This window comes from Amia ocellicauda, chromosome 18, assembly GCF_036373705.1.
Source record: "Amia ocellicauda isolate fAmiCal2 chromosome 18, fAmiCal2.hap1, whole genome shotgun sequence".
NCBI classification, from domain to species: domain Eukaryota; kingdom Metazoa; phylum Chordata; class Actinopteri; order Amiiformes; family Amiidae; genus Amia; species Amia ocellicauda.
The window spans coordinates 15,950,942-15,971,373 of record NC_089867.1 but is presented as its reverse complement, the minus strand read 5'-3'; the positions used below and the strand labels follow the sequence as shown (position 1 = coordinate 15,971,373).

The following is a 20,432-nucleotide window of genomic DNA, read 5'->3' as shown; positions in this document are numbered from 1 at the left end:
CCTGTGTCCACTCTAGCTGGCTGCAGAGCTGTGGGTTGGGGAGCACCTGAATGGTAGAATGTCTGTTTCTCCCTGGCTGCCTTCTTCAGAGACAGACAGAGAAAGATGAAGAAGTAGAGGGAGAGAGAGAGAGCATAGGGGAGAAAGACACAAAGCAATGGAAAGAGAGACCAAGCAGGAGAGACAGAGAGAGAGAAAGACAGAGAGAGAGGGAGGGGACACATGCTTCAGTTACACAATCATAAGCTCATCTGTAATGGCAGATTCAGTGCAGGCTGTGGGGGTGGGGGGCACAGAGCCGTTTAATTATGGAACAACTGAACGTATTCACAGAGCTGAGGTCCTAACATCTCTCATAGGTCTATAGTGACCCACAGGAACATGCTTTCTTGTTCACCAACGCAGGGGCAGAGCCACACAGCTGTAGCAGCCCCCAGCAGCTGGATCAGGGGCAGGGCGTGAGATTACCTGGAATTTCCCCAGTCCCAGCATCTGCAAGACCCGCTCCTCCCCCAACGGACTATCAGGTGATTCAGCTGCAAGGTGTGGGACGGACAGGACTTCAGTCGGCCATATTGAAAACGCCCAAGTGGTAGTTTATATGCAGTAGAGTCTTTCCCACAGTGCCGTAGGACCCTCATTGAGCAGGAGCAGTCAGGACCTTAGTGTGGACCTCACCCGAGAGATGTCACACGGGCAGCTCAGCAGGGCCTGAATAGATGCTGGCATCAGTGGGTCGTCTGGCCGGGACACTAATGAGAGCTGGAGGAAGCCAGGGTGGGTGGGGGGGGAATGGCAATTGCAGGTCAGGTCAGGAAAACTGGTCCCACTGTGACAAACACAGACCCACACACAACTGCGTTTTACCCCACCATAGCCTGCTGGGAAGGATGACGAGACTTGGGCAAAAGCAGCAGGAGGTCGGCTTCTAATTGAGCAGCACAGGCGCACTCTGATGCTGGGACTAGTTTCTCCCGCTGCACCCCTCCCTCCGTCCCTCGGCGCAGTGAGAGTTTAATCACTTCTCACACAGCTGTTGCCAAGACACCTGAAAATAGCCAATTATAATCACCTCTCACTGGCAACCGTGGGCACATGGGGTGCCGTTCGATGCAAGAACACGCACATCGCCAGCCGTCTGTGTAACTAACCGCTCTGCAAGAAACGTTTCATACATATTATATTATTTAGAGTGCATTGGAAAGCGAGCAATGATGGTCTGATGACAAAAAACCTACAGCCATCCAACCTGGTCCACCTCTGGCTTTGCAGCAGAGATGGGGGCTAGACTCTGCCCTCACAGAGTGACTTTGGGTCCTTGGGTAAGCAGGCTGATGAGGTTCAATAGAGCATTAGGACACAATGGAGGAACACGGGCTACAGGACCTCCTGTCATGAGCACCAATTTGATCAGGGCTTAGCGAGAGATTACATGAGGCCAGGCTTATTTATAAATACCCAGTCATCCTGTCCCAGAGAGGTCACACACTGCCCACCTCCGAGACTCGGGACAGCTGCCGTGCGTCAAACATGGTAAAGTCAGGGCGTTTATTAGAAAGAGGAGAGAGGGTGAACGGGCTGCACAGGGGCGAGAAACCACCGAAACCAAGTTTGACAGCTTGTGAAAGTGAGTATATTCTTCCGAAAAAACACCTTGTTCACGAGATATTCTGACTAACTTTACAGGTTCAATATGATGGGACCTCTTCAACACGATAAACAGGCAAATGCACAAAGACACGTCTCACCGGGAAGCAGTTCGTACAAAACACAACTTTATTTGACAGTGTTAAGGTCTCAGTACCAACTTAATTACCAAAAAAAAAAAAGACAAACTCAGAGAAGAGAAAGTGAGCCTAAACAAGTTTATTTAAAAAAAAAAAAAAATACAACCATAAAATAAAATATGAAGCAATAAAAGGAAATGTATTGGGGCAATGAAGTTTGGTTCCCGTCACCTAGGAAGAAACAACCAGGGGGTGGAAGGGTGAGCAGGGGACCCAGCGCTCCGAGTCTGTGTGTAAAATCACCTGAGGAGAAGGAGAGCGCCGCATAGGGGGTGGGGGGGCTCAGCAGGAATGCATCGCGGTCAGACAGACTGTCAGCCCAGCTGCTGCGCCCTGGCATCGACAACAAAGGAGCCAATTGGCGTCAGAGGAGAATAAACCCCTGCTCTCGGACGCGCCAGCCTGATAGGAGGAGGTGGGACGAGGGAGGGGCCGTTTGCTGTACAATATCCACACAAGCCCAGAGAGGTGGGCGGGGGTGAAATATCCCTCACACCAGCACTGGGCTCCATCTCAGTGCCGCGCTCTGGTGCCGATGGGCCTGGGATGGAAAGTGGTTGCGTGGCACTGGAGCTGCCAATGAACCCTGACCCTGCAGGGAGCTGCTCACTGACACTGGCACTGCTGGAAACCTGACGGCTACAGAACCACCGCCAGGAAACTAAAGTCACAGTTTCTAAATAAGAGGTATAAAAGAAAACAAAAAAATTCTGCTAACAGCTCTTGCGGAGATGGGGGAGGGCCAGTGACAGCGGTCAGTGTGGAGAACGGTCGGAGTTGGTGAATAGAGAAGAGGTCTAGGAGCCCTGTCCCCAGTGTGCCTACTATGTCTGGTGACTGTCCTGCACAGCGCTCCTGGAGGAGAGCAGCCAACATCTGCTGGGAGCAAGACTGCAGCACCCCCGCGAGGAAAGCCCCCAGCTCCACAGCAGCAAGCACACAAAGACCTTTAATGCTACACTACAGCAGGCCAGACAGACAGACAGCAGTACTGCATCCCTTACCAAATATCTCCCAAAAGAGTCAAGTCCGTACAGCCAAGCCCCTAAAGGTCCTCTACGGTTTAACTGGATGCGTTACCATAGTATAATTAGGCCTGCAAGAGCCCCCTCCACACCACAGCACAGAGTGCACAGACAGGCCATCAGCACCAGAGGGCACCAGCACTGAGTCCCAGGGGACAGGGGTCAGAGGTAGATAGTCAGTAAGGAAAGACTGGAGTCTGATCTGCCAAAGAGAGGGGCTGAGGGGAGGAATGGGAGGGGGCCAGGGTCAAAGGTGAACAAGCACCTTGATAGGATAAGCCTGGAGAGACAGTTTAGCCCCCACCAGTAACAGACAGCAGTCTTGGAGGCACCCCCACCCAGCATCGTCCTCCGTCTCCCTCGGCACGCTCCTCACCTGAGCACAGAAGCACGGCGATGGCCTTGTGTGGGTTTGTGAATGTTTCATGACCAGCTGGCAGGGAGGCAGAATCCAAAACAGTGCCACAAAAAGAGGAAAGGACAGGGTTAGTGAGGCAGAGAGTGAGAGCAAGTGAAAGAGAGAGACGGAGAGATGAGGACAGGGAAGGTGGCAGTGTCTGGGCACAGTGACCCATACCAGCTCCCTCTCCACTCTATATATAGAGATGATTTTCATTCTAAATACACAAATGCCAATGCATCCTGTAGCTGGAGGGGAAAACCACAAAATGCAATAGCACAGCACACAGCCCCTCAAGGACACACAGCCCTGCCAGCCACCCCTCACCTTCCTAAACCGCTTTCTATTTGGTGGTGATGGGGCAACCAACACAAGTAAAATAAAAAACATTAAAAAAAAAAAAAAAAAAAAACACACGAGAGTCTGTCAGTGTCTTCCTGTCCTGTCTGTCTGTCACTCCAGTCTGTCCGTGCGTGTGTGAGCAGGGAGAGCGTGCGGAGAGGAGCGCCTGGGGGAGGCTGTGTCCGGGGGGCAGACTGCACTCACACTGAGGGCCGACGGGTGGGAGGCAGGGAGAGGAGGGGGGGGGGCGGGCGGGGTATGTTTGGTTTGGTGTGTCGGGAGGTCCTGGGTCCCAGAGTGGGTGGGTGCTCTAGTTTTCAGTCACGCGGGAGGGAGCGGTGACTGGAGGTCCAACCGGCGCCGGCGCTATCCCATCAGGCTGTGCAGGCGGAGGGGTGGGGTCTGAAGGGGAGCAGAAAGAGGTCAGTGTGTGTGCTGCCACAGTGAGGCCAGGCGGTGGTACTGCAATACTCCCACACACCAGGCTAAACATTCTCCATCGCTGCCGGGAAAAAAAAAACACACCATGGGATCAAAAGGAAGCATTTAAAGTATCTATAGGGAGAGTAAAGTCAGCATCCTGAAAGATTAATGAGAATTCTCAATTGCTCTGTAGAGCTGACGGAGATGGTGAATGTTTTTTTAATACGCTCCGGACGAGTTGACGTTAACCCGATTCCGTGAGCGATGCGATGAGAAGGGGAGCCGGGGACTCATGGGGAAAGGGGCGACGGGAGGACTCACACATGCCGTTGGGAGCTCCAGGGTGTCGGGGGCCCATCATGGCGGGCATGTTGGGCTGGGGAGGCCCGCCAGGAGGAGCGGAGGTGGGCAGGACACGCCCCGCCATTGGTTGATTGGCTCCACCCATTGGCCCTGCACAGAGGGGGGACAACAGGTTTAAAATGCAGACAGCAGAGAGCACCTTGGAGGAGAACACAAATCACACAGAGTACAGTGCCTTGGTTTTAGGCATTTATAAAGTGATCAGTACTGCCGTGTATAACACTCTAAAGTAGGGTCGATCACACACACACACACACTTCTTTAACACCTCATGCTTCACCCTGGGCGGTGCTGCCTCCCTTCAGTAAACAGGGCTGCGTTTCACTCTTGCTGAATGGAAACTTCCTTATAAGGGCAGGAGAAGCATTAGAAGGAGTAGCAACACCACTGTTAACTCGTCTCTCTCTCCCCAACACGCTCTCGCTCTAATCCCGTCTTCACAGCTCTGAATTATACAGCAGGTCCTGGGGGCTCCCGAGCTATACATTATACAGCAGCCACTCATCTGTACAGCTCGCCTCCCCACAGGGCCGGGCCCCCACAGTCTGTCAGGGGGAGAGCTGCCATGCCGGCTCGCACACCTGTATATCACACAATAAGCTGTGGCTGCCCTGCACAGAAATACACGTCTGACAAGCCCTTTCTCACTGTCCTGACAGAGAGGAGGCAGAGTGTTGATTGTCATGAGAAGTACCTAGAGGAGCAAGGGCAGCCCAGCAGGTCAGAGGCAACCACCCAGGGAGCCCCCAGGAGCGCAGAAGGCCAAGCACACAGCGTGGGATTGGCAGTCTCAGAGCTTCAGGGTCAGGGGCACTCAAATGTAGACGTGTCCAGAATATGGCAGGGATCTCTGTTCATTCTTATTTTCTACCTCTCCTGCTACCACCACCACCACCACCACAGTCTGGAACTGCGCACTTTTTCTCTCCCTCTCCCCCCCCTCATCCTCTTCACGTCAACATCGAAGCGCACCCACACAATCCCACGCACTCTCAACAAGCTGATGGACTTGCAGACACTTTACATCTTCCATCTGGCTGCAAGAGAAGCAGGAAAACCGACTCCCACGGAAACAGCAGCCTGGCCTAGGGTCGAAGAGAGGGAGTGTGTGTGTGTGTGTGTGTGTCTTGATGGAGACTCACAGTGACAGCCAGTACAGGAGAGGAGCAGCGTGCACATGAGCAAACACACTGACTCCACTGTGGGGCTCACTGCGCTGCGGGGGCGGGGAGACGCTCACCTGTGGGCTGGGGGTGATGGCCGGCCATGGGGTGGTGCATGGGCGGGAAGGTGGGGGCGCCGGTGTGGCCCAGCATGCCCTGGGGGGGCCCGTGGTGACCCCCGGGGGCCTGTGCAGCTGCCTGCTGCTGCTGCTGCTGCTGCTGCTGCTGCTCCATCTGCTGCCTCGCCTTCATTTCCGCATACTTGAGCTGCTCCATGTGGAACGCCTGGCGCTCCGTCAGCAGCTGCTGCCGCTGCTGCTCCAGCTGGAGGGAGAGGAGAGGAGAGCGTCAGGGAGAGAGAGGCAGAGTGAGAACATGGGGAAAATGGGACAAGAGATGGGGCATTTTGAGAAGAAAAGCTGAAAGGAGGATTAGAGCAGTAGAGCAAACAGGAGGGGCCAGGGCACAGCAGACAGGGGCTGCATAATTGATCTTGTGGGAGTCGGAGGGGGTCTAGCACTCGGCTGCAAACGGCATTGATTGGGACACCTTGGGGGGGCAGGGCAGATCTCGCACTGGAAAAGAGAAGAGGCAGTTTGTGCATTTTAAATCTGTAAGAACTCGGTGTCAGATCTCCGTGCACCTGCCTTCCACAACCCCAAGAGCCCTCGCAGCAGCAGGTTTCCAGAAAGATGTTTAAATATAAGAACAGAGCTCAGACCTGCTGTGAACGGTGCGACAGTACTGTAGTATTCCTGCGTTAAGTGCCAGAGAGCATTAGAATCGCTACATGTGCCAGAGGGTGCCATCTGGAGGCCTGTGCTGTCAGCAGCACTCTGGCCCGACAGCGCAGCCTGCACTGGCTCAGCACAGGGGGAGACGGGGAAAATGGCCGCAGTCCGCTAGGGATCGAGAATTGCTTTGCAAGTTCATTATGAGGAACACGCCGGCCGCTTGCCAGCCTGTCCCTCCCCTGGTCTGCCAGCCAGTCAGCTGCCAGGGTGAAAGAAGGCTGCGCGAAACTGCCATCAAGAAAGCACAGTCCCTGGTAATTGGAGTGCAAGATCTCCGTTGGGTTATATAAAAAACGATTGTTCATGCACTATTTACAGTTGATCTGCTGGTGTTCTGTGTCTATATTTGGCACAGCTCTAATGCTTTCCTCAGTGTCCACTGGACCAGGCTGAATGTGGGGGGTGCACCCTCACACAGAGACCCCCTTGTCACTGAGATTGAATGGCCAGGGGTGAGAGACCAACAGTGGAGCTGCCCTGCAGAGAGAGAGATGGCAGGATCGCCTTTTCCGCCCTAGTCTTGACTTCAGCTCACGGTCCTCTGTGTGCCCAGCAGCGCCAGGCCCCCGACTCCATCCCCTCTGCCTCCCCCCTTTCCTCCACTCCACTAACCGCTTCCTTCTCCCGGTCCATGATCGTCTCCAGCTCCTCAAAGTGCCTCAGCTTGATCTCCAGCTTCTTCATCTGCGTCTCCACCAGCAGAGCCACCAGAGACTTGATCTTTCTCTCCTCCACTGCGGCCAGGTGCTGAAACAGACACAGACAGACGCAGCCAGATTAGTAATGGTAAAATACATTTGAATATTCCACTGCTACCACCATTACTCCATATTTGGCTTCTATTACGCATATAATAAGCAATCTCTAAATAAGTCTTGTGGAGTAAACATGATCAAGACAGACCTGTGAGATTTCCCCTTACTGATTTTAACTTTCATACAGAGAATGAAGGGAGAAAATGCTGGATTTAGATTTGTTGGGGATTGAATAATTCATTAACTCATAGATAAGAGATATTGAAGAGATTTGCCCCCCTGAAAAACAACATCTTTGAAGGCATGTGCATCTGTCCTTGAAGTGCCAGTCCGTGTGAGAGGGGTGTCAGGTCGAGGACCTGGCGGAGTTATTCACCTTGGCTTTAGTGGCAGCGGAGGCCAGGGCAGCGGCCGCAGCTGTGGCAATGTTCCCCTCGCCCACCTCAGGTTCCAGCTTCTTCCTGCTCTCCTCACCCTCGCCCTCCTTTCCACTGTCAGCACCATCCTGGCTCTCCTCCTTTTCCTTGTCTGCAAGACAGAAACCGATAATGAGTACCGAGCCCTAAGACAGTCTGTAAGCCCTACCCCACACTTTCAACCGTGCAGCCTTTTCTCCCTCTCTCCCCAAGTGTCTCGGAGACAGTAGAGATATGGTTTGTGTTTAATGCGGACAGCTACCTGGCTTGCTCTCCTCAGCTCCCTCATTCTCAGCCTCCTCCCTCTCAGAATCCACGACCTCGGTTTTTGGCCTCTCTCTCTCCGGTGGCCTTTCGGCAGCCTCGCTGGGCTTCTCGGGCTCCTCTTTGCTCTCCACCTGTGAGGGGGAGAGGAACAGCACAGGCAGGTCAAGCAGAGTGGATTTGGGTTCTCAACTATAAGTTACATTTGATTGAGGATCCACAAGTCAGGGAGCAGAATCAATACAGAAAGCTCAACAAAAAAGCCAAGCCCAGACGGAGCCAGGGCTGGTCTCTTAGACAAGACATCAGTGACAAGCAGATGATGGCCCTGCACTGCCCTCACCTTCTCGGGTTGCGGAGACTCCGACTCAGTCTCCATCTTCTCTGGCTCTGGGGCTTCTGGAGAGAGAGAGACAACGAGAAAGATTACAAAGGGAGTTAATGTTACAGATCCTCTGGACCTCACGTTCAGTCAGTGCCATGCATCACCATGTCTGAACCTGTAGTTAGTGGATCCCCAGACACTATAGATACAACCTTTAACTGAAGGTCCTATGAGGAGTATTTTTATTCCATAACCAGTGACAATGGTTCCGCTGGAGGGCCAGTATTACACACATGAAGCTCTCGCAATGAAGTTCGTGGTCATTGACTACTGGGCTTTATCTCAGAAAGTGCAAAATACATTACAGTGAAAGAATATTTGATATAGCGCCTTTCACAAATATCACAAAGCACTTCCCAGAATAGCAAACCGATAAAATAATAAAACAAGACTCTTTTTCGCTGCTCGTTAAAATCTAAAAGTGAGCCCCCCTCAGAAGATGTTTAATAGAGAGAACTCTGATGGGGAGATGGTCAGGAATCTGAAGCGTTTTTGTTTTAATGCAGACCGATGTCTTTGAAAAAGACTAATTGGTAAGAATGCGCTACAGAGATGTTATATAAGCTACCTAATGTGTGATGCATGACTGGCTTGTAAATGGCACTTGATGGGTTGGGCTGTTTATAGAAGCAGGTTGACAATGACATGTTTTGTTCTGTACCCTGATGAGAAGTGCACGGTGCATTGGACCATGTGTGCAAAACTCCAACAGAAAGGGTACTTCATCAGAGTAGTTAATCTCCAATTCACGACTGATGCATTTTGTCATTTTGCGGTTCGGAGCAAAATCCTCCCTAAGGTCTACAGAATGGCCCAGGAACATTGACGGCCTATCGGACCATAAGAGGATACCTGTTGCAAATGAAGGCCTGGCCACCCACTCACAATGGTTCATCAATGAAGGTCAACCTTGTGTTTTCATTTGCAGCATCCCCTTAAACCCTTAAAAATCTGCTCCGGTTCTGTCTTTAGTGGAACAAACCACCAACCTGCCCACCTCCCCTCCCCACCGACTCTGTGTGTCACAGCCCGGCGCTGCGCTGCCTATAATTAACCACTGACAGGGCTCAGGGAAAAACAAGGAAACAGCCATCCATTATTGAGGAGGAAAACAACATTTAGCAATTGTCTGAATGAATGATTCAAAGCTTGCTTTCGAGCTGCAGTTTATCACGGGAGATAAACTCCCTGGGAATGGCCACAGCCTCCGCCTGAAATATTCAGCTGTTCTGAAGGCAGACGCTCCAGAACACAAACCGTGGGACGACAACTTGGTGCTGCAGGAGACTGTCACGATCACTAACGAGGAACAAGCGAGAGCGCCAGATCGCTTCTGAAAGTGCACATCTCCCTGGTTAGAAGACATCTGAAAGATGGCACACGACGCTGGTCTCTACAGCATCATAAAATACACTGATGCCTTAGAGCAGAGGGCTGGTTTGGTTCTGGAGAGCTCAAGGTGTTCTGGTTTTCATTCCTGTGGAGATTATGGGTTGTGGGGAGACTGGACCGTGGGGAGTTTAAGATGGAGGTTTGCCCTGTACACCCTAGAGGAGCCGATCTCAGGCCAGGCACCACCAAGATCTGCACATTGACCCAGATTCCCTTCCCTCCCCAACTGCAGACCCATCTGCCGCAACATCCCTAATCCGCTGCCTGTGTCACGGCAGCCTGATCCACATCACCGAGATGCCCCCCACGGGCGCCGAGACGTCGCCTGCACACTGCACCCACCACACCGCCCCCTGCCGCCCAGAATCGGCTATGGCACTCTGACTCGCTTACAGTCACGGCCCAGGCCTGCGGAGTCTGCAGCCGTGGGTGAAGCAGAGTTGGCGGTCGGTCTTGTCTGATGCCGTGTGGTTATCCATACGTTGGAGTGTGTGTGCAAATGTACAGAGGCAGGTTATGGATAGAGAGAGAGAGACAGAGAGAGCAGCAGCCTGTGTCACAGAGGCAGAGGTGGGGGAGGGTGGTATGCAAGCATGAATAAAGGGTACTGACCTGCAAACTTGCATTTAACATCCTGTAACACTGCTTCCTCTATCTCATCACCCCGACTGCTGTCACACTGCTGCCCCCTGCTGCCATCACACGGCTTACACCGAACCACTGGCATAGCACAGAGTGCAGGTGTAGTGTGGTTGTCTGTACACGCATGTGAGGTGTCGGAGAAGCATATGTACATGTAAGTAAGAGTATGAGAAAGGTGGAGCGTGATCGTGTGTATGCATGAAGTGGGTGCAATGAGAGCAGTACCCGTCTTTTCCGGCTCGTCGGGCGCAGTGCCTGCAATGCCGCTGCTCTCCAGGCCGTAGGCGGGGTCCAGACGCCCTGTGTTACGGGCTGCCTCCTGCACCTTCTTCACATGGGCCTCCACCAGCTCCGCCGGCACCTCCTCCCGCACCCGAGAGAACTCCTCTGTGGACGGGCAGAGAGAGAGAGAGAGAGAGAGAGGTGAGCGCAGGGACACCATGAGAGAGACACAGGGAGCCCTGCATGTTCAGAGCAATGCAGGCGGGCAGAGCTGGGTCTTACAGATGCTCAGGCACACAAAGACATACAGTCAGAAGCCTAGGCTTTACTGAGACAAAGACACAGAGAGAGAGACAGACGGGCCTCGGAGACAGACGGATGGGCTTTCAAAACAAAGACAGACAGGCCTTACCCAGGGCTGCCTTGGCGGCCGCTGCAGCAACGCGGGGGTCGACCACCGAGGCGAGGAAGGCCACGGTGCTCATGACGGGATTCCCCGACTGGCTGAAGGGCACGGGCTGGTAGGCCAGCGGGCCCAGAGAGGCGTCAGAGTTCTCCAGGTACGGGTCCTCAATCGGCAGCCGCAGGAAGTGCAGGATACACTCGTCCTGCGTGCGGCTGCCCACGTGCTCGGACACCTTGTTCCAGTCGTCCTTGTACATCTCCAGAGCCTGGGGGAGGGGGAGAGGGGCGTGACTCAACCTTGTTTACATCTTAACACATCACAGGCTGCATTGACATCAGTGCACGGGCTGTTGGCGACGCCCATTGTTTGCAGGCAAGGGTCCATGTCCGTGTCTCACCTCCAGCAACAGCAGGGTCTCCTGTTCAGTCCATTCCCTGCCGGCACTGGCTCCTTTACTCTGCAGACACAAACACACACAGTCACCTCACTGTACACAATCTGTAAACTTCTCAAAGCACAGTTATGCAGAAATAAACCCTTTTCTGCACAGCGGCTGGCCTCACCTTGGGGTTCTTCTTGGAGTAGATGTCTGTGCGCAGGCCGAAGTTCTGCAGGTCAGACGGCTTGTCTTTGCCCTTCTCGGGGAAGTTCAGCATCTGCTGCGAGGCTGGGACCTGAGGACAGCAGAGGAGAGACACTATAGTAACTAAAACATTTGTGCAATTCTTATAGGTCTTATAAAAGCAGATGTATCCCCCCAGCAACCCAGCATGTAGAGCTCTATAACAATGGTCATTTTTGCCACGCGGGGCCACAGTGCTGGGGTAGGAGGGGACAGTTCTGTACCTGAGGGGGACGGTGGTGCAGGGGTACCAGTCCAGAGGGGGTGTCTGCCAACACGTTGAAGTGAGGGGTGGGTGGAGGGCCCATGGGCAGCGGGCGGCTCTCTGCATCCACCTGGTAATTAATCAGCCCCCACTGCTCCAGAAACGCATGGACCCTGAGAGAGACAGTGTAAGGTCAGCATCGCTAGACCCCGACGCAGAGAGAAACGGCAACTGGCACACCAGACTGGAGACACTCCCTCACCTCATCACCGCGCAGACGTCTCCGGTCAGGTTCCTGCGGCAGGACGTGGAGGTCAGGTACTCTTGCGGGTTCAGCCGGTACGTGTCGATCATGAAGTTGCGGTACGCCAGGTATCTGAGGGAGAGGGGGGTTTTAGGAGTACGCAAGATTGAGAGGGTGCCGACAGGAACGTGATAAAAGTATGCGAACAAAGAATGAGAGGGTCTCCCGTCTACAAAGCGGACATCACTGCTAGAGCCCTGACTTGGTCTCTTACCTACTTCATTATTCATCACATGACAGGCAATACCCCCTGTACCAACTTCCGCCCATCTGTAGACGATGCCCCCCAACTTTGACCCCTCTCCACTAAATAGTACTCACATCTCCGGAGACTTGGACTTGTTCTTGCCGTTGAAGAACTCGGGCAGGGCGCGCCTCTCGATCTCATGGATACTGAAACCCACCGAGGGAGGGGGGGGAAGGAGAGAGATTGTGTAAGAGGAGGATAAAAAAAAATCCTGAACTGTGCAAAATTGTGTGATTTTCTGATTTACATTGATACTAATGATCTACTTTTGCAATGTATAAGTGATTCCTTTATTAAACACACACATATAATTAAATATCTAGATCCTTCCTTGTGTATTGATTTTATGCCACGTTCAGTGTCACTTCATGCTAAGGTTTACTGCTTTCCTTCTGAAATACATTTCTGATATACAAAAGAGCATAAAAAATGAGTAATCGGGCATCTTATTAGTTTACCACTTTTCCATCTTTTCCCGGAAGAAGCCTTACAATTACATTTGCCTGCCCTTACCACAGAGGCTCAGTTTGTTCCTGAACTTACGGGGAAGTAAAAAATGGGTATGGAAATAAAATAAGCAGTATGCAAATATTTAGACCCGATACGCATCATAATCACAGGATAAGGCTGTCAGAGGCCGGGAATAGGGGATGCAGTTCATAGGAGTAGGGATGGAGAACAACAGCTCCACTGATAGCAGGAGACGCCCACACCGCTCAGAGCACGAAGGACAGGGAGGAGATTACAGCCCGACGCTCCCGGCAGACAAACACAGCCAACGATCCCCCCCACTCCTCACCAGTTGTAGTCGAACCAGGAGGCGTAGCTGGGGATGATGATGTGGTGGGTCTGCTCAGTCACATTGTCCTCGCTGGAGTCGATCAACCGGTTGACCTCCGCTTTGCTCGGCTCTTCTTCCTCCTTCTCAGAACAACGAAAACACGATCTTCAGTGTGAACCGCACGCGCACACACACACACACACACACACACACACACACACACACACACACAGTCATTAGGGGATTCAGCAGGCCTCCGATAAAATCAATTGATAGGATTGAAATCTGTCAAAAAATGTATCCGTTCTATTTTTCAACACAATGTACCCTTGAAGATGATCGTTAACAGAGACTTGAAAGTATTGTCCCCTGTGGAGAAGTCTTGTTTGCCTGGTCTGGAATGAGGTGTACGAGCACCTGGCAATGAACCCAGACTGTGCCATGCCGAAGGCCTGCCTACCCTGCCCGCGTCAGCTCTCAGGTCAACGCACGAACATTACCTTGCCTCCAGTCACCATGGGCTCATCCTCCTGTTCATCTGAAACAAGATATTAAAGGAAATGAAACGACTCCCTCTCTCTCTTCTGCTTTCCAAGGCAACATGCTTCTACAGTTGTTGTCTTCAAAGGTACCATTGCAGAGATGCCAACTGTTCACACAGACACCACATACTCACAACCTGTACCCAAGATTGAGCACTGCACAGAGCTTTTGCATTTCAGGAAGAAAAAAAACAGATTCTCTGACTAACAGCAACAACACAAATAAGAGCATTACAAACAAGATACTCCTGTAGTTCATTTCCTGAGTGTCAGACAGTAGGAAATAGTAAACAAAGACACGTGAACATGCCACCTCTCGGGCCTGGCACTCACCCAGGTCAGCCACTGTCCCGCCCTTCACTGGGGTGTTCTCACTGTCCTTCTTAGGGTTCACTGGAGAGGAAGGGAGCGAGAGACAGCTTTACTGCCACTGCAGCATATTAAGATTCCCATGTACTGAGAAACTGAGGAGCCAAGTAGAGCACCACAATTCAGGAGCAAAACCCTAACGGAAAAGCAGCTGTAATAGAGAAGGTCACACTGCCCTCTGCTGGGAGCTCAGAGTCACAGTAGGAGTGTCAGAAAGGGTGGTCAGAGAGTACGAGACTGACCATTCTTGGGCAGAGTGACCTCCTCCATGTTGGGCACAGGTGTGGGGTCTTCCATATCCTTGGTTAGGTCCTCCTCCGGCTCCTCCTCCTCACGGTGGCCACGCCGCTTCCAGTACGGCCCAGGGTGCCTGGCAGAGGGAGAGGAGCTCAGTAAGACGCATGCAGACACAATCCTTCTGTCACAAACACGCCAACAGGACATTTAGGCTGCCCCGAGGGACTAACAGACTAGCCTTTCCGCACTGTGTAGCTGTAGAGCCGGTCCGTGCCAGGCCGAGTACCTACCCCTTCTTGCCTCCCTTTTTGCGGGACTCGACGGGGGTGGGGGGGGGCGAGGGCGAGCGCCGCCGCTTCTTCCCGCTGGCGGCCGCCTTCCTGTCCTTCCGGTCCGGCGTGCGGGACGACTGCGGGGGAGAGAGAGACGGGAGTGAGAGGGACGGGAGAGAGAGAGGCACAGATGGGGCACGCGGTGTAGCGTCAAGCTCATGCTGCCTGCATGCAAAATCCACAGCAGACAACACACAAGCAGAGCCACAAAACCCCGGCGCCCTCAGCAGCTGGACTCGAACACTACAGCTGACCTGGACCAATCACATCTCTCTCTCAGAACATCTATTCCAATGAAAGAAAACTAGACCCAAAACTATGAGACATGGAGCCTAGGAAGCTGATTGGCCAAATTGGTTAAGATTGACATGAACCACTATACCTAAAAACTATTATAGATTAGAGCTCTCCACAAACTACCTTCTTAAAAGGCCAGGTTTCACAGTGCATGCATTCCTTTGCAGCCTCCTTATATGCAAATTGTTCCTCCCAACACAGCTAAGGTGCTCTCCTTCTCTCTCATAGCCGCCCAACGCTGCCCAAGCCTGCACAGCCCCAAGCCCCCTGCCAACGCTCACAGCGGGGGGGGGGCCTACCTCCTCGTCGCGCGTGAAGATGCGCTGGCGAAAACTCACAGACTTCTTGTTCTCTTCAACTTCGTAGTCTTCCTCGTTCATCCACTCGTTGAACGCATCCGTGTCCAGGACCCACTTGGCATGGACCTGCAGGACAGAGACCGTCAGGACCATTCCAACAGGAGTTCGATACATTTTGGTGATGCAGTGCACACACAGATGTAATCCCGGACCGCACTTCATCAAGTGTTAGTACCTAATGGGCTTTTACATATGAACAACATAGCACAGGAAAGTCATGACAAGACGGGAGGGCAGATCTCACCTTCCAGGGCTTCTCCAGGTTGGGCGGCTCCTCCACCTCCCCCTCCACGTCGCTGGCCGAGACCCAGGTGTCGTAGCTGCAGGGCAGACAGACAGAGACAGGCGTTCGCACAGGTTCACACAGGTTCAGACAGGTTCACACTGCCCTGATTGGGTCTGAGCTTCAGCTCAAACCAGCAGCCAGAGTGGAAGAGCAGCCCAGATGACAGAAGGGGATCTGAGCTTCCAGCGAGTCTCATAACAAAGATTTATTCTCAAAGCTCGGATTTAAATCAGAATCGACACACACAAAATGTAAACTGTGGACTTCACTACATACCCAGTAAGGGTAGCATTTCTGGTGTTAATTTTTGTGTGTCACCTGTCAGGGTGCAAGGCATTGGGTGTTGGAGTCTCATTTGTCAGTGTGTGTGTGTGTGTGTGTCTTACCTATCGGGGAACATGCCCCAGTGCACCAACACCTGCTTGTCTTTACGCATCACAGGACGCAGCCACTCATCTGCAAAACAGAACACACGGAATTAAACCAGCTGTTTCCACCTACCTCAAGCAAGAGTCACTGTTCACGTGAATGTGTCCTGCATAGCCGTTTAATTGAATTCCCTCCCCTCCCCGGAGTAATCCTACCCCCTTCCTGCCGTGTGAACCCCGACTGACCTTCCTCCTGCGGGGACAGGGCGGGGTAGATGTGGTGTGTGGCCTTGGACTTGTCCTCGGTGATGGAGCCCTGCAACACGGACGTACAGACATGCTTAGACGTTGCCGCTCCCCTACTAATGGGTGTGAGCAGACAAAGGAACAAAACAAGAGATGAAGAGGGCCAAATAAGAGAAACAGAACAGAAAAAGAATACCTGGTGCCTCTTGATGATGTCCTTGAGCTTGTTGGCTGGTTTCTGCTCAATGTCCGGGACCAGGTACACAACTGGTCTGTTCAGGCAGTTGTTCTGAAAGCACAGCAGCTCAAATTGAGGACCTCAGACTCCAGCTCAAGGCTCTAAAGTTGAGTCAAACCCCCCGAGTAACATGCAACCCTGACAGACTCAGTTCTATTTGGCAAATGTTTCTGCGGCAGGAACTTTTTTTTTTTTCTCTCCCTTTTTACGCAGTTTGTAACCTTCATCCTCACTAGAGGCAGGCTTGGAATTAATGCACCAGCTCTGTCAGCCAGTGACTGAGGGAAGACTGTTGAATTTAATAATGGGGGCAGCATGCCTCGGCAGACCTCCTGCTGGCTCAGCTAAACCCAGCAGCTCCCTGTCAGCCTGCAGTCTGCCGCAGGCCGCTGTGTGCCCTGACAGTGCTCCTCCTGTCCCTCAGCGTCTGCGGCCGTGTGTGAGCGAGAGTCATTCCTATCACTGCGGCTGCATCACCACAGCACAGCTTTTGTATTGCAAAGAGTCAATAGTACAGAACTTCCTGTTTAGAAGTGTTTTAATAAAAAACTAGCATTGAATATAAACTCCTTTTGCAATTAAAACAGAATTGATTGGTTGTAACCACTAGGGTATTTATACAGGTAGTTTTTTTTTTTTTTCCCTATGAGGAACAATACAGTTGGAAAGTATCAACCTCAGTATATGGTCCCACACAAAGGTCAGGCCATACCTGCACCAGGGTCTTCTCCACAGTCATGAACATCTCCACATTCCTGTCCATCCGCGATGGGTTCTGCAGGTCAAAGCGGCGCCTGCAGGACGAGCATGACAGGGGCGCTTCAAACATTTCCGCAAAGACGGTTCTTCAACCCCAGCACTGCACAACTCCAAGATATCCAAAGGATTCTGCCCCCACATCACTCAGCCCTCACTGTTCCCAACCCATGCAATCTCACATCCCCCAATCCACGTCAATCTCCAAGTTCCTCCATTCGCTTCTTTCTCTAACCCACACAACCACCCCACACATCCATACGAGCTGCACTCACCATCCCTGCTCACTCTTGAACTTGTAAGCTGAACCCAGGATGTGGCACAGTGCACCGCCTGGCTTGAAGTCCAGGAAGCACTTTGCCTAGGGGGTGAAAATAAACACGTGTCAGATCATGAAGGATGTGAGAAAGGCCCTGCACTGGAGGACTGCTTAGTGAATAAGAGAGTGAATAAACATATAGCCAGCTTATGGAGAAAGAGAAAACTCCAATTCTGCTTACCTTTTAGTGACTTTCAAGTGCTTTGAGCCTAGAGCGAAATTAAGGCAGTTAAGAGAGAGAGAGAGAATGAAATAGAGTGGTACTCACTGGCAGTTTGGTGAGTGCAGGGTTGTTGACTCTCCTCCCGAAGGCATCCTCCTGGAACTGCTGCAGCTGCACCACCAGCCCGGCCAGGGACTTGTTGGAAGGGGAGTCAGTCTGAACATACTGCAGCAAACACAGGGAGGGACACAGCACTGAGATACTGGACGTAATGCATGAAATAAACCGACATGCTAAAAATAAACTGAGATGCAAACACGCTAAGAGACAGAAGCACAGAATTCAGACAATGGGAAAACTACAGCAGACATGGGCGATAGACAATGATGAGACGGCACTGAACACATGTGCACAATACAGCAGAAACCCCTGCAGCACTGAGGCTTACTGCAGGACACACAGGGGAGCAAGAACTAAAACACTTCAGAGATAGCAGCAGCACCGCAAAACTCCCTCACAACGCACATGAGACGAAAAACACAGCTCACACAACCAGACCAACAGAAACACCAACGGATTCAACCGAGCAAATACAAACACCAGGCTAATGTATTTTAAAGCAGGTCTTATTAAATCTCAGAGCATTATATTAGAGGAAACAACCCTCCTGTTTAAAATCAGCACTGCTTAAACAAGGAGAGCATTGTCCTACTCATAAATGAACAGAAATGACCCAATACACAACAACACAACACTGAATTCGCACAGGCCTGCGATTGGGGCACATTTTGCAAACATGCAAAACTCTGCAAATCATACAACACGCAAACCCAGACAGACCACCACCATCAAGCACAACAGCTGGAAATGACAGTACAGTACACAGACAGCCACACATCAGGCAGGGAAACTGCAGGCCAGGCAATCACAGACATGACAGCATTCCCGACCAGCCAAGGTCTTGCAAAATCTCGTAGAAGCTAATACTAGGTGCTGGGTGTGTCATGCTTCCTACTGTGTTTACAGCAGTTCATATATTGCGGGATTGTTGCTATTCTACGTTTACCGCTAAGATGCATGCAAGTCAATAACACAGACATCGCCACAGTGCCTAGAGCTGGAAGCCACTCCCTTATTGTGACAACATCGCGTCTGACCTTTCCCTTTTCTTCTCCCGCCCCCTTCGAAAGCATGAACATTAACTTAATAGAAAAATTAGCTGATCATCTGTACAAACCACAATCCCCGGATACTTGATCACCACTCTCTCCTCATGCACCCTGAGCTTTGCTGCTATAACACCCCGCAGAGCCGTGCAGACTCGATCGCTAAAGCAAACCCGGGTTTCCCTTTGTGAGAGCGCAGCTGTCGGAGGGACTGGTCTCAAGTCTTTGTTTAAGCGCCTGTGTTGTGTGGCTGAAAAACAGCCCAGTCCCGTGTTTGGGACAGATCAAACCCTGCCCGAGTGTCCCATCCCGGCCCGTCCGAGACCCCCTCACCCACGCAGGGTCTGCCGGAACCCCGATCTCCTCATTTGAAGGGTTTATCCATTGCAAACAGCCCCGTCACATGGTGGCCTACATTGTTGTATAACGAAGTACAAGGACTTCCAGTAATCAAGTTCACATTGGTCTCTTTAGGGGCTTCATACTTCTCATAACTAAGCTGTATGTATGCATGGTCGCTGTGGTTGTTGTTTTGGAACAGAGATAGAACCTTTAGAATAAACAATGGAACTCCCCGTTCCACAGGCTCGGCACAACAACACAACACTGCCCGCTTCCGCACACACTCATCGGCCGCTCGCTCCTAGTGATGTCCCACCAAATTACACACATCGCTCCCGATTTAAACACAGTCATGTTTATTCCACATTCCCAACACCCCCCCCCCTCAACCCCCGCCGGAGCTGTCTTCCTCCTCCCCCTCCAAGCACTACCAAAACAATCGACCCGCTGTCCGCATCCATAAGCATGGGGATATTTAACTGATATCAACAAAAAACCAGGCCGATCTCCCGGAAAACGATTCTCACTGCAGTAACAGCGCCGCTGATCTCTCCCGGGCCCCGGGCTCCCGTCTCCCGGCCGAGGGGGGCGAGCGGCGCTGAATCAATGGAGGAGCAGCGCGTACCTTCTTGTAGTGTTTCATGATCCAGAGCCGAATCGGTTCAAGTTGGGTCACGGTTTCCGAGCTCTCCCAGAACTTGGCGGAGGGCCCCCCGTCTTTCTTCCTGCCCACGGAGAGGGCCGAGGCGCCGCCGCCCGTCTGCCCGGTTGCCGGGCCCCCAGAGCCCGCTCCCCCCGCTGCAGTCGCCGTTGTCGCCATTGTTATCTGCTGTTCTCCTCGCTTCCTCTCCAACCGACCGCCTCACTCGCAATTCAAGGCCCAGAATCGCACTGCGCAGCCGCCAGCTCGCCTGACAGCACTCTCGCCATGCCTCGCGAGATAACAGAGGGATTTCTGGGAAATGTAGTTCATTTTCAGCGCTTCTCATAGTCACCACTATAGCTATGCTTTTTATCCATCTACAATAATTAAGTGTATATATATATATATATATATATATATATATATATATATATATATATATATATATACATATATATATATATATATGTGTGTGTGGATGTATGTATGTATGTATGTGTATATATATATATATATATACTTAATAATTCTTAATAATTCTAGATGGATAGAATAGTGATGATGTATAAATATACACACACACTATATATATATATATATATATATATATATATATATATATATAAAAACATTATTAACCATTAACCATTAACCACTTCATGGAAAATCGTGCAAAGAGAAATATGTAGTCTTTATTTTATTTTATATATATTAAATAAGGAATAAGTAACCATTAGTTATTTATTGAAAAACAAAGAAACAGAACTAAGAAAATAAACCATTACTTAAAAAAAATAATAATAATAAGGAATCAACTTCCCGGAGGTGTCG

At 51.5% G+C, this 20,432-nt stretch overlaps 1 protein-coding gene across 3 annotated transcripts; it reads right to left on the bottom strand.

Moving 5' to 3' along the window:
* Positions 1-1,758: 1,758 nt before the first annotated feature.
* On the bottom strand, positions 1,759-19,819 carry LOC136714190 (SWI/SNF complex subunit SMARCC1). Of its 3 annotated transcripts, none has more exons than XM_066691527.1 (28): positions 19,584-19,819; positions 17,556-17,675; positions 17,244-17,329; positions 16,925-17,006; positions 16,171-16,263; positions 15,945-16,044; positions 15,747-15,816; positions 15,319-15,394; positions 15,015-15,140; positions 14,377-14,495; positions 14,092-14,219; positions 13,814-13,873; positions 13,439-13,476; positions 12,957-13,078; positions 12,232-12,303; positions 11,869-11,982; positions 11,626-11,779; positions 11,343-11,453; positions 11,177-11,236; positions 10,786-11,044; positions 10,377-10,538; positions 8,076-8,131; positions 7,731-7,866; positions 7,429-7,580; positions 6,910-7,044; positions 5,581-5,827; positions 4,299-4,430; positions 1,759-3,956 (listed from the first exon to the last, which is right to left on the bottom strand). In XM_066691527.1, exons 1-28 carry the CDS (start codon positions 19,776-19,778, stop codon positions 3,865-3,867), a joined length of 3,297 nt encoding a protein of 1,098 aa, XP_066547624.1. In that variant the 5' UTR covers positions 19,779-19,819; the 3' UTR covers positions 1,759-3,864. The 3 variants fall into 3 exon arrangements, with proteins under 3 accessions (XP_066547624.1, XP_066547626.1, XP_066547625.1); XM_066691529.1 differs by having other exon boundaries at positions 15,054-15,140; XM_066691528.1 differs by having other exon boundaries at positions 15,975-16,044.
* Between the last annotated feature and the right edge of the window lie 613 nt (positions 19,820-20,432).

Excerpts from the sequence above, each read along its gene's own strand:
- LOC136714190 (XM_066691527.1), bottom strand. The coding sequence starts at position 19,778 with ATGGCGACAACGGCGACTGCAGCGGGGGGAGCGGGCTCTGGGGGCCCG. Across the intron at positions 11,237-11,342 it reads ACTCCAAGAAGAACCCCAAG|AGTAAAGGAGCCAGTGCCGG; the intron begins GTGAGGCCAGCC and ends TTGTGTCTGCAG. Across the intron at positions 7,867-8,075 it reads AGTCTCCGCAACCCGAGAAG|GTGGAGAGCAAAGAGGAGCC; the intron begins GTGAGGGCAGTG and ends TCCCCCTCACAG.